General features: G+C 49.5%; 1 protein-coding gene across 1 annotated transcript in view; it reads right to left on the bottom strand.

Moving 5' to 3' along the window:
- Nucleotides 1-452: 452 nt before the first annotated feature.
- The window catches only part of LOC120846971, an 83,085-nt gene continuing 70,437 nt past the window's right edge, over nucleotides 453-13,100 (bottom strand). The window contains exon 2 of the mRNA XM_040218884.1: nucleotides 453-1,472. Coding sequence (XP_040074818.1) covers nucleotides 719-1,472 — 754 coding nt within the window. The 3' untranslated portion in view covers nucleotides 453-718. The remainder of the gene's footprint in view (nucleotides 1,473-13,100) is intronic.

Raw genomic sequence — 13,100 nt, 5'->3', positions numbered from 1 at the left:
TGACATCGCGCCTACAAGTTATTTGTGTAACTACAACTTCATGGTCACTGAGGCCCGGTGTCGTCATTACTGAGGACACACAAGAAGGACGATTTGTAAAAAAAAGATCTAGAATAGATTCCCGTGCACTATATCTTGTTGGAAGGGACACGAACTGTTGCAACTCATGAGTGTTTATCAGTTCGTCAAACGTGGTATAAAGAGAGAGTGAATTACGCAAATTAGGTATATTTTCCACCCATTCTATATCGGGAAGATTAAAGTCTCCACTAAGTATGACGTCATCAGGGGTTATTGCTGACAAAGTATTAGATAAACACAAAAGGGGATCCAGTGCATTATTACCCGGTGGTCTATAAAATGAGCCGACTGTGAGAAATTTCGAGCCTCGCAGTTTGATTTTACACCAAACAGATTCGCAAATACAGTCGGGAAATTCAAGGGCTGTGCTTGGTAGGTCTGTAGACACAAGTAAGAACACACCCCCGCCCCTTAGATTTCTATCTTTGCGGTAGACCTCATAGTTAGCTGGAAATATTTCAGAACTGTCTATAGAACCATCAAGCCACGACTCCGTACCAATAACCACATCAGCCTGTGTTGAATTCAGAAGAAAGGCAAGTTCGTCTTTTTTGTTTTTAACACTTCTGCAGTTGACAGTTATGAAGACTAGTTTTTGAAAGCTAAGTTCTCCATTTCCGCTTGTATGCTTTGGTGGTTACCGGGCACTTTCGAACACAGTGTCATTATTTGGATCGTACATATACGTTTTGTTGCCTATAGTTAACTTGTTGTATCGCAATTTAAATTGCGCGTTCTGCTCACTGGCGTAATCTAGAAGTCTGCGTCTTGCAAACTGTACTGCAGGGGAAAAATCGTCGCTTATAGAAAAGCCACTTCGTTTTAGTTTGAAGGCCTTGGAAAGAACCCTTTGCTTGTCTTTAAATGACAGGAACTTCGAAATCAAAGGGCGGTTTTTATCAGCAGCAAAGCGGCCAATCCTGTGCGCTCGTTCAATGCTAGTAGCTTCAAGGTGTATATCGAGCTTATCGGCGAAAAAAGATAAAGCCTTAGCCTCTGAAGCTTCCCAGGTTTCAGCCGCCACGTCGGGCAAACCGTAGATGAGCAGGTTGTTTCTCCGAGATTGATTTTCCAGTTCTTCTTGACGTAAAGCTGTTGTTCTAAGCTGCGTATCAAGTTCCCGATTTGACGCTTTAAGTTCTTCAAATTCTCCCCTCAGTGGTTTAATTGCAGCCACATCGCTCTCAATTATGGCTATACGAGAAAATAAGCCCTCCAGTTTTCTTTCGAATGTGGTTTGCAAATCTTTGATGGCTTTCAGTTCGTTTATTACAGTCTTTTGTCCTTCGTGCATACTAGGAATTAGTTGCATTGCTTCAACTAGCTGATTTTCTTGCGCGGCAGAAAGAGGGCCGGGATTTAATTCAACGTCACCGCACAGCACTCGAAGACTAGCGGCACCATGGGTTGCACTTTTAAAAAGGCTGCATTCAAGTTTCTATTATTTTCTAAATCTACCAAGGAAATCCAATGCAAACATTTCTTGAGGAAAGTTAAACAATTCAAAAGTTGCGAGCGAGTGTGAATAAATAAAGCTGAGAGGGGGGAATGGTTTTTTTGGTGCAGCTTGCGAGCGCTATGCTCGTGGCACGGCCACTCGATCCCCCCTGTTGGTGCGGCCTGCCGATGTTTTTTCGAAAACAAAAGAGCGCGCGTGAGAGGAGAACTTCTCCCATCTACCGTGGGGGCGCTGCACATCGGTGAGCGGCAGAGCCCTTAAATGTAGAGAGTTTGGCCATTCGTTGGGAAGTATAGGAGACCAATGAAGAAGCGCCATTGGCCGAAAGCGGGCTGGGCGTGTTCCAGGGCGTCTTCAGAAATTTGAATGTGACCAACCAGAAGCCGGAAATAATGCCCTGGCGGTGGTCGCGAGAAACAAACCTGATAACTGCATTGGAGTAACTCTCAATGGCTGAAAATATGGTACACGTGATGTTTCAATCACGCTCATCCAAAATGATGGTGGAAGAGTGCGACTAGCGGAACGATCGACATGATCCGTACGCCAAGCGCCCAGGACCAGGAATCTGCCGTCCGAACGGTCACACTCTGTCCGCGCAAAACAGAGTTGCGTGTCGCATTCGTTTCTTACGTCTTTCTGCATGATCATGATCAAAACAACACGTGCACCCTATTTTCAACCACAAAGAGTTACTACGCTTCACTCTCACGCGCTTATTAAAACCATATACGAACATAGACTTTTGATCAGAACTGTTTGCCGCTACCACCGCTAGGGGATACCTTTCGGCTTCTGGTTGGTCAAGAGAGCATGCCAAGCCCTCTTTCCGACACTGCCGCACGCCCTGACTCTGCCCGCGCCTCCCATTGACCAAACTCTCTACATATAGACGCTTTCAGCGCGCGCCAAATTGAGCCGCCATAGCCGACCTTCTCTTGTCTTACCGAGATGCCGAGCCACTGAAGCGGGCGTTGACGAGCCTCCATAGAGGCCAATGCTGGGGAGAAGGACACAGTAACATTTAAAATGGCAATAACCTGTCCTGCTGTGGTAATGATGCAGTGGAGCGAACGGAATAAGAGGGAACAAAAACTGAAGGTCGGTTATGGCGGCGCCCATGCACAGCTGCCTGAAAGCGTCTATACGGCTCTGGTGAGCGGTCTTGTGAGCTGAAAGTACTCTGTTTTACCTTATGTTGTACCACAGGAAAGGCTGTAAACGCGAGCTCCTTGCTCTGGGGAAGATCTCGGCGGCACGAGCTCTCGTGCTGTAAGGGCAGCTGTCAACGCTATGAGCTCGGGCTTCCAGCCTTCGCTGCGGTACAACATAAGGTGAAACGGAGTATAGAGAAGGCGCCCAACGCGCTCTTGCTCCGCTACCCAGATAAAATATCTGCCTGTCATTGGCTTCGCCGATACCGAGGCGCTGCCGCGGTTGCAGAAGGCAGCAAAACTCGCTTTCCCCCACCTATGCACCGCTGTGCTCGGCGAAAATATCGTAGTGTCACTCTGCGCTCGCGTGTGTGGTTTGTGTTGGCATTTTGGAAGCTGCCGGAAATATAGGTGCGTGTTCTAGTTCTGAGTGCCAGACGGCGATGAAATGTGCCAACTCCACTCGTGAAACCGGAAATCCTGCAGTTGATAAATACAATGAAGTCTCTTCCGAACTTGAGTTCGCACCGCTGACTTACATGGCTGGCTACTTGGCCCTCGACTGCGAACAAAAGGTGACCATTTTTATTTGTAGAAATTGTCATAATTTTAAAGTAATTAGCTGACATATTCAACCCTAGCAAAGCAATAAGAATTTCTCTGTGAAAGCAAGGAAGGCTAATGTGTAGAACCCGCTAAACTTTGCACGTGACGTGTCCTGAATGCAAGCGCAACTTAAGGGAAATGCATCGCATGACGGAGCATAGCGGTCCATGTTTAGCCTTGACCAAGGAGGTCTCAGCTATCTACGACCTCAAGCTGTCTGGCTGTGCAAGCTCGTCTGCACCTTTGTCGAGAGGGCTAGTCAGCAGAGATTCGTGGTTGTGAAAGGTTTTGCAAGGTCCTCTCGAGCGCTGTGCTTCCACACCTTATCGACTGCCCGCTGATGTGGTGTGTTAACTACCGAGACCCCTGCCACAGCAAAGAGCTCTGCGAGCTCTTTCTCAAAAAACTCCTCAGACCTTTTTTGGCAAACTGGGCTGGAGACCTAAACAGCCCACTAGAGAATATATTGAGGCTTTCGCGGAAGCCTCTTTCCCGAAAGGTACTCCGCTTGTGAACTATATGACTGCTTTGGTCTGTTTTTTGTGAACGATGAAGTTTAGATTGCTGAAGTTATGCACGCGGAATACGATTTTATGTTGTCCTTCACAGATGAATAAATGGCACAGCTCGCGCGAGCTCGAGCGTCGGTTAAAACCGGAAATCATACGGCCTAGCTATATCCAACTATAACTCCTATATTACAGTGGTAATAGAAACGGGGCAACAGTTACGGGAACAAGAAAACGACAATTCGCTAATACTGCCACCAGAATGCAGATTTAACGCGCAGCCTGTAGCTGAGTGAGCTTTTCGCAGAAAGAATCATGTGCTTTTATTCTACACAGATTTGTCACATCATTCATGCAATCTGGCACTCGTTTCAATTGAGACTTGCGGCTTCACGAAAAAAAAAATCTAAATAGCCACACCGGGCCGGGCCTACTGCTCCTTTCTCACTATATTTCGTCTTACCTTAGCATGGACTAACCGCGAACGCTGTGCTAGCGCGAACGGCTAGCCTTTACTGCCTTGACTGCAGCACACGCTGCACGAGCGCTCATGCAGCCGCCGAGGCTTCCTTCGAAGCAACTATATCGCGCTTTTAGCACGCGCGGCTAACAAGTGCATACTAACGTGAAACGAAATATAAAGTTCCTCGATATGCTCCCCCGAAAGGAACTCTATCTCTCACCGATAACGAGCGCCACAGCTGGCGCTGCGGGGTAAAGTAGAACTATCGCTCTCACCGGCGGAGTGAGGCATACGGCAGGCCGCTCCCAAGGGGAGTCCTAATCGAGTGGCCGTGCTCGTGGTCAGCTTTCAGTGGCATTTTCGACAGGAGGGCGCATGCACAAATATAATCGGCGTTGAAGCACGCGCACCCGTACATCTGACTGCATAGCCATAGGACGTCCACAAAACCCGACAACTTTACCGACGCCGTGCTGGTTGCAAAGTGATACTCGTTCACTTCGTTTGATTATGCTGTTTTGTGTTACATAGAACTCAAATCGAATGGTTTACTTTTTACGCGCGGGGCGTACGCTTTACTTCTTGATTCGACCTCTTTCAAGCTGAGGTCACGGTCAAAAACATCGACGCGTATTGAGTAAGTGCAGCAATCTTGAGATCTAAGCGATGACGCTAGGGACGCTGAGGGAAGTCCGCTCTACAACTTGTGAAGCGGAGCGCACGCTCACTCCGCTAACTATAGACGCTTTGCACACGCGCAAAATTACCGCCGCCATTACTGACCTTCTCTTGTCTTACCGAGATGCCGAGCAACTGAAACGGTAGTTGACGATCCTCTACAAAGGCCGATGCTTTAGAAAAGGACACAGTTGAATCTAATATCGCAATAAACTGGCCTGCTGTGGTAATGATTAAGTGAAATAAACGAAATAAGAGGAAACAAAAACTGAAGGTCAGTTATGACGGCGTCTATGCACAGCTGCTGCAAAGCGTCTATACGCTCCAACTCAGAGCGGGCCACGCACGCGCGGTGGGGACGATGCTTCTCGCAGAGCGTAAAGTAGAGCAAAGAGGGCTCATAAAAGTGGCCCACTAATACTCATATATTACGAACGCGCTCGTCGTGACTTGTCCTGACACTGCCCATGTACACCTTTGGCGTATAGAAAAAAGTAACTTTTCACCAGACAGAGCAGCTGTGCTACAAAACAATGCAAACGCGAAATTTACACAAACCATGCAGGGTCTCACCTGTGAGCACAGCTTATAGTTTCGCCAGGGTCAACCACCTATGTTTGTTCATGTCAGCGAGCAGGTGGCCGAACCTCTCGTTGATGTGACCCACGATGAGGTTCACAGAACTGAAGAACACCGACAAGTTCCGTCCAAACGCTCATCCAAGTACGAACAGACGGTTGGGATAGGCCAGTCGAGTAAGAGCCATGCAAAGCGTCTGCGCCGATCTGTCGGCGCAGACGCTTTGCACCAAATACCAGCACCCGACAGATCGGCGCAGACCCTGCGCCGATCTGTCGGGTGCTGGTATTTGGAGGACGCATGCAGAACAGCCAGGTCCTTCTTTAAGCAGGATAGCTTCCTAAAGGGTTTCTTTTCTACGTTGGAAATATCCAGCAAACCGCGTTCGGAAAGGAAGCTTTGGCGCTTGATGGCACGAGGGATACGAATCATAGATTTGATGTCTCGCCAGCTTAATCTCGTTAGTAGAAGTCTCCTTCCTTGAGAACAGCGGGGATTCATCGCGCAGATGCCTTGCTAGCCTTGAGCAACACTGTACTCGTACTACGCAAACGGATGTACCACTGATCTCTATGACAATTGCTGGATCGCTCTTCCCCGCTTGTTCGTTGCAGCGCAAGTGAAGCCACCGGTTTTCACTCGCTTGGGATACGATTTGCCGTTTTTGCTAGCCTTTGCTGCGGTTTTCCAGCGTGCTGTAGACACGTTTTCTACTCGTTCGTCGTCATTCGCCGAAGAAGTTTTTTGAAGACTCTGTGTATTGTTGAGACTTGCAGTTGTGAACACGTGGAAAATTTTACGAAAGTGCAGTGTCGCAGGAAAAAGGCACAACGCGTCGAAAGGAAGGGCTGGCGGCGTGTTCAAAGCTTCCTTGGCACGCCGAAGTGCCGTGTCTCTGTGCCTTCGCACGCTTGGATACCGACCAAGAACCGACGCCGTGTGTATGTGTTTAGCGAGTGCAATGTGCGTGAAGCTGTTCGTGCCTCTGGATCAGCGTCTTTTCCCCTCGCGGTTTAGGAACGAGCTTAATCTAGCGTCCACTAGCGACGGAAGATGGGGGGAAGGTACGTCTTTTTTTCGTCCTTAGACGATTTACACAATACCGTGCACAACAGCTCCTCATCACTGATCAGTGCTGGCTTATTATCAACCTACTTAATTGCACTTGACGTTTGAGCGCGGCTCACCTAATTGTAATTGGTCAACAGATTGCACACGACCATATCGGCCGCGCTTCAAAGATCTTCATTCTCGCCATCTTGTACTTTTGTTTTTGAAAACCCCCCTGGCTCCACGACGTTGCCCTATTCGTGCTCCCACGGAATCTATTAGAGTAGATTTGGGACATAGCCATGGTTAATAGTACATAAGAACACGTACAGATACCCCCTTTTATTGATAGCAACTCACCGGAACAGCTGGACGATCCAGAAGTCCGTGGCCGATATATATAAGTAATCTAAAGGCATCTACGCGCGACACACGTTCAGAACTTTGGCGCGGCGTCAATTCTTGACCGGTATCCAAGCGTGGGAAGGCACAAAGATGCATCACTCGGCGTGCCAAGGAAGCTTTGATCACGCCGGGACACCGGCGACACTTGTTTTCGACGAGTTGTACCTTTTGATACGGCTTCACGCACATTGCACTCGCAAAACACATCCACACGGCGTCGGTTCTTGGTCGGTATCCAAGCGCGCGAAGGCACAGAGACACGGCACTTCGGCGTGCCAAGGAAGCTTTGAAAACGCCGCCAGCCCTTCCTTTCGACGCGTTGTGCCTTTTTCCTGCGACAGTGCACTTTCGTAAAATTTTCCACGTGTTCACAACGGCAAGTCTCAACAATACACAGAGTCTCAAAAAACTTCCTGGGCGAACGACGACGAACGAGTAGAAAACGTGTCTACAGCACGCTGGAAAACCGCAGCAAAAGGCTAGCAAAACGGGAAATCGTATCCCAGCGGGGTTGCGTCCGGTGGCTTCACTTGCGGGAGCGGCAAGCGCGATCCAGCAATTGTCATTGAGATCAGTGGGATGTACTCGCAACGCGCAAACTTCGTCCTTTTCTCTTATTTTTCTACTTCGAATAAGTAAATCTGTTTCAGTTTTAATTCGAGTGGAGCAGAATCTACAAGAGCGAGTGCCGGCCTTTCAGCGTCCTTGATAAGCACGCGCGCTCGTGCAGTGCAAGTACCGTTTAGAGCAACATGCTCATGCTTATACCCTCGGCTTCACTCGCACACAAGGTGGAACGATTATATTTATATTTTATAGCTTAATATTTCTTCAGGTGTGTGCCTACTCTTTTGTGTTCATTATTGTCGCCTTCGTTTTTACTACCTCTACAATCACGCTCCCTTTTACTCTCTTGGTGTTAACGCTTAGGTTTTTTTTGTCTTACTAGTACTATAAACGTCCACTTGTGGGGCTACGCAAGCAAATTTTTCGAACCCGCTCAAAACGCTCTTACGCTGAAGAAAAACGCTCTACTAAAACGCGTTTTTGGAGCTCCGCTTTCCATTCCCGCGAAGCGGGCCGCGCATGCGCAGTTTGGCACCCTCAGAGCGGAGCGGAAGATAAAAACGGTCTACTAAAACTCTCTAATGTTTGCTCCTCTCGTGATCCGGCGAGTGAGCGTTCTATGTCCTGACCGAAACTCGGTGGGACTGCAAAGGGGATAAGGGGAGTAACGGATTATAGTGGTACCCGTTATTCTTCAAGTCTATGATAATCCCCTCCCGACAGACGGAGTCCTGTCCTAAGATCATTGGGATTTTCATGCCTGGCAGATAGAGAAAACGCTGCCTCCTTCGTCTGCCGTCGAGGCTAAGGAGAAGGCGTATTGCGCTTTGTGCCCTATCCGATCCTGCTGCTAAACGCAGCGTGGTGGAAACATCCCGCGCTTGGAGTGCTCTTCGGCGACAGTCTTCGTAGACTCTGTCGCCGATTAGGGAAAGGGTCGAACCGGTGTCAATTAGTGCGTTGTAAATGTTACCACCGATCTCGACGCGCGCGTACGCCCCTTCTCAGATTTCAAACCCTGAGTCCGACATGCCGACGGGGCAAACACCAACCTGTCGCTGACCGCAACTCCAGCCCCGTTAGCAGACTAATGAGGGGCCTCGGCAGCGGCCTGCAACCGTGAGTCGGGAAGTCCAATTAGTGGCGCCGGCCTCTCCCGTTTCCCTGAGACCCATGGGGGGGAGCTGCCGTCCATGTGCACTGACGCTTGATATGCCCAAGCTGATGGCATTCATAGCACCTGACCTGTACCCTGTCATTGTGTGCTGAGCGTCCGCCGCTACCATCACGGGATGCAGTGTCGCGCCGAGGGTCAGTGTAGTTCCCGCGACCCTCGTAATGATTCGCGACTCCGCGGTGGTCGGCTGCGCCGCCTCCCCTACGGGGATGCGCCCTGGAAGAGCCCGCGTTAGCTGCTCTGCGCCTCTGTTCAAAAGCGAAGGGATCTAAGGCGCGGGGCACAGCAGTTTCGCCACTCTTATGTCCTGTAACGGCCACGTATGGCGTATGTGGGTCGTCGCAAGCTCCCGCGCCTCGTCCTGTCCAGGCGCAATCCGGCTCCGGAGATTCCTCTGCGCGTGGAGGGGGACGATACGTCAACTCGGCGAGCAAGCTCGCCTGAACGATGCGCGCCTCTCTGGCAAGTGCTTCCAGATCAGCAAAATCACGTCCGCGCAAATAGGCTTTAAATCTAGGGTGACACTGGGGGTCGCCCTAGCTACCATCTCCGCGTCTGACGCTGTAGGTTCGGCTCTAGAGTAGAGCTCCTGGAGAGCGCGGATGTATTCTACGAGGCTCTCGTCCGGATGTTGAGTACGGCTTGCTAGCTCATCTCTGATCCGCATCTCATAGTCGGGAGGCAGAAATTCCTCTCTGAATCGTGCCCGGAAATCTGCCATCGAAAGGAACGGCCTCTGCATTCGTCTCCAACGCGCTGCGTCGCCCGTCAACGCGATTAGGACGATCTGTATCAGGGCCGTTCCATCCGACGCGCCTAACGCGTTAATGTACGCGTCTAGATCCTGCAGGAAGTCGTGAACCGATGCTGCGTCGGAGTAGACCGAATAGGTCGGCGTCGGCACGCTCAACCGTGGGCGAGGCACGGGCGTAGGCGCGGGATTCACCACCCCTGGGGCCAAACCCATCTGTCTAGAAAACGTCGCGAACATTGCCGTCATGGCGTGCATTAGTTCGCTGACGTCTCCCGTGTTCATCGCTGGAATTGGGGGCTCTAGCGTTGCCGCAACGCTCGCTTGCCCACTCGTGCCTTCTCCCACGTCCGATTCGATATCCGCCACTGACTGGGTTGAGGCCGCGGGATGGGCGGCCTTATTCCGTAACCTTGACATGGCGGCAGAACGTTAAACACTGATGTCCAGCGGAGTAACAAAAAAAAATTCAAATGGTAGAACAAAAGAATTCTAAATCTAGAAATCGCGAATCGTGGGACTCCCTGGGAGCGAAAAAAAAAAAACAGCAGACTGATCGAGCCCCACGTTGGGCGCCAGTTATGTGGGTCGCCTGTTAATATTGCCCGATCAGGCCGAATTCCATTCGCCCCGAGGCAGTCACACAGGTACCGCTATCATTAAGCAAGGTTTAATTGATACTCATGGGCTCGCTGTGGTTCGGGTCTTTCCTGGGCTCGCTGAGGTCCGGGTGTTTCCTGGGCTCCTGAGGTCCGGCTCTTTGTGGGCTCCTGAGCACCGTCCCTTCCGTTGGTCCACCGCCCTTCGAACTCCTCTGTCCTCGCGCACACACTTCCTTCCTCCTCGTCGCCGCTCTTGGCGCCGTCCCTCCGCGTGCTCTGCCGCTCATTGTACCCCACAAGTTTCGCTAAATTACCGAAGCAGCATAAAGAATGCTGGGAACGTAGGTGCACACGCTGCACGCACTCAGCTCCCATAGTATAAAATATTTGATGCAAATAATCAAGATAAGGCTTTGTTGCGCGCAGGTGCAAAATGCCTTTTTTTATTTCATACATGTAATGCTGCAGACTCCAGACCGTGCATAATCTGTATCTATGTTCCCGGCATTCTCTGCGTAGCACTATTGGCGACGTGAGCGATCAAAAGCGTTGCTGTGGTCGGCCCACCACAATTGGCCGAATGCTGACTATGACGTCAGTAAAAGATATAAAATCGACGCAAATAAGAGGAATGTAAGAATTTACATTTTGACGGTGATGGCAGTGTTGCTTTGAGATTGCTATGATTTCAGGCTTCCACCATGCCTATTACAAACACCATCCAACTTGTTGTTCACAAGGGAATGACGTCACGAATGGTAACCGAACGAGGGCGCCACCGAAGCGTCTCGCCGCTAATAGGACCGTCCAAGTGCGAGCGCAGATTGCGTTCAGGCAACTAGGGATTTGTTATACATCATTCCACAAAAAAAAAAAGAAAGAAAAGAAAAACATCTAAGGACGCGTTTATTGCTACGTTTATGCGTATTGGACGAGCATTTTCCGGCTGGCCACCATGGCTACCTCGCGCTGACAGCTTTCACCGTTTTACAGAAGTTTTTTGGTAGCGGTAACTCATGGCGTTTCTTTTTGGCACGTGTTGTCCTCGCTATGGTCACTGTCAGCTTGCAAAACCCCGCGCTTAGAAAATTACTTTCACAATTCTTGATTTGTGATTTTTTGGTGGCGTTCTTACACATTAATGATGGCCTGAGGAGCGAAAATACGATTCTCGGGACGCACAACGCGCTGTTATTGCTAAAGGCCCTGTTTCATTCCGACGTTGAGCGTAGCGAAAGCAGCGTAGAGCGTAGAGCGTAAGCAGCCAATCAGAATCTGTGTGCATTTCAATACACCGCGTTTGCTACGCTCGAGGACGGAGTATAACAGAGACTTGAGGGCTCTTTATACTCCAACATTCACGAACGCAACACTCGCCAGCGCCGACCGACGTTCGTTGGCCATTACACCGTGACACGCCACGTCAAGAAGCGCCCGAACGATCGTGTTTACAGTCCGACGTAGACCGGCGCGGTGAAGCGCGCACCAAAGTACTGCCTCATTTTTCGCATGCGCGCCTTCGTGGAAACCGCATCGTCTCTACACCGTATTTCTGCTTCCTAGTCGGTACCAACATGTAATCAGTAGGTGTGATTCGTCCACGTCGTGTAGTCAAGCTTCAAAACAACGATTCGGAGCAATTGTTAGCAGTTCGAATACAAGCAAATAATGTAGATAACGAGTGCAAACCCGAATTTATATTTTCCGAAATGTCACACAATTGTTGACAAAAAAAAAAAAAAATCACAATATCGCGTCCTCCGAAGCTAGCCACTTCGTCGGTTCGCCGGAGTCGTGCCAAGCGACTCCAGTGATTCTCCCGGGAGACTTGGATATAATCGATGCACTCGATATTCCACAGCGACCTCTTCCTGATGGGTGACTAATGTGTTATCGTCATAGTATACTTTAACGTTGACTCGAGAAACTGACACCGAAGAGAGCGAATGATGCTTAAAGTATGCATTGTACGCGTTCCAAATTGCAGCACACTTTACGGAGGTGATGCAACACGCTACAGGGTTCATTCCCATTTGTATCGTGTACCGCTACAATTGTTTACGAGCTGAGAGACCCAGTTGGAAATTTCTGGCCGGCTATTGACAGTAATACTTCGTTAACCCGAAGTCATAAAAACTGTGAAAAAATTCGAGATAAGCGAAATTTCGACACAAGCAAAGTACCGAAATATTTTTACCTCTGATCGCGCGATGTTCTAAATAAAACTTCTAACAATCGCGGCAACATCAACTTCTCTGATGAGAGCAACTTTCCTTTCAAGCGTCAGGGATTTGCACTGTTTGGGCTCCGCCATCTTCACGGTCAATCGAGTCACGCACCAACAACATCATGGAATTCACAACCGATGACCGAATTGAACACTGCACCCTTGGTTGTGTGGCACCGCAAGACGATCGAAACACCCGGAGACAAAATGACGGACAAGCAACAAAGAGCAGCGACACTCGAAACGAACGCGACAGCTCTGGGAAACACAAAACACGGCGACCGACGACCGGGCCGGGAAAGGAAACGGAAGATTCCAGGAGCAAAGAGAAAACGAAAGACCGAGCGGAACAAAACGCTCAAGGGAAAGGGGGCACCGAATGCCAGGCATCCCGGCTTGCGAGCAATTAGCTTGTCCAAATGGAAATCGTAAAAACAAAACAAACACAAAAAAAAGGAAACAACGTTTTTGAGTCGCACATCTCTCCGCGTCTCCCGTACACCGCACACGCAGTTATATTTTTAATTGTTTTCCTGCGCTTCCGCGTATTTTTTTTTTTTTGCGCGCGCGCCGCGCATATTTTTTTTTTTTTTTTTGCGCCAGTTTTTGTTTTTTATTGTCTTTTTTTACGATTTTCGCTGACGAGATATTGAGATATCCAAAGTCTGTCATGAAAACCTTTCGAGATAAGCGAGGACAAAATGCACTGTGCCTATGGGAGCTCATTCCGTGACAAGGACATTTTACGACTTAACCGCCATTTCAATATAGTCGTGTTCGAGCCTACGAGGC

The sequence above is a fragment of the Ixodes scapularis genome, unplaced genomic scaffold (assembly GCF_016920785.2).
Source record: "Ixodes scapularis isolate PalLabHiFi unplaced genomic scaffold, ASM1692078v2 PGA_scaffold1__304_contigs__length_218370807, whole genome shotgun sequence".
In the NCBI taxonomy this organism is placed as follows: Eukaryota; Metazoa; Arthropoda; class Arachnida; order Ixodida; family Ixodidae; genus Ixodes; species Ixodes scapularis.
This window is presented reverse-complemented; position numbering and strand designations above follow the sequence as displayed.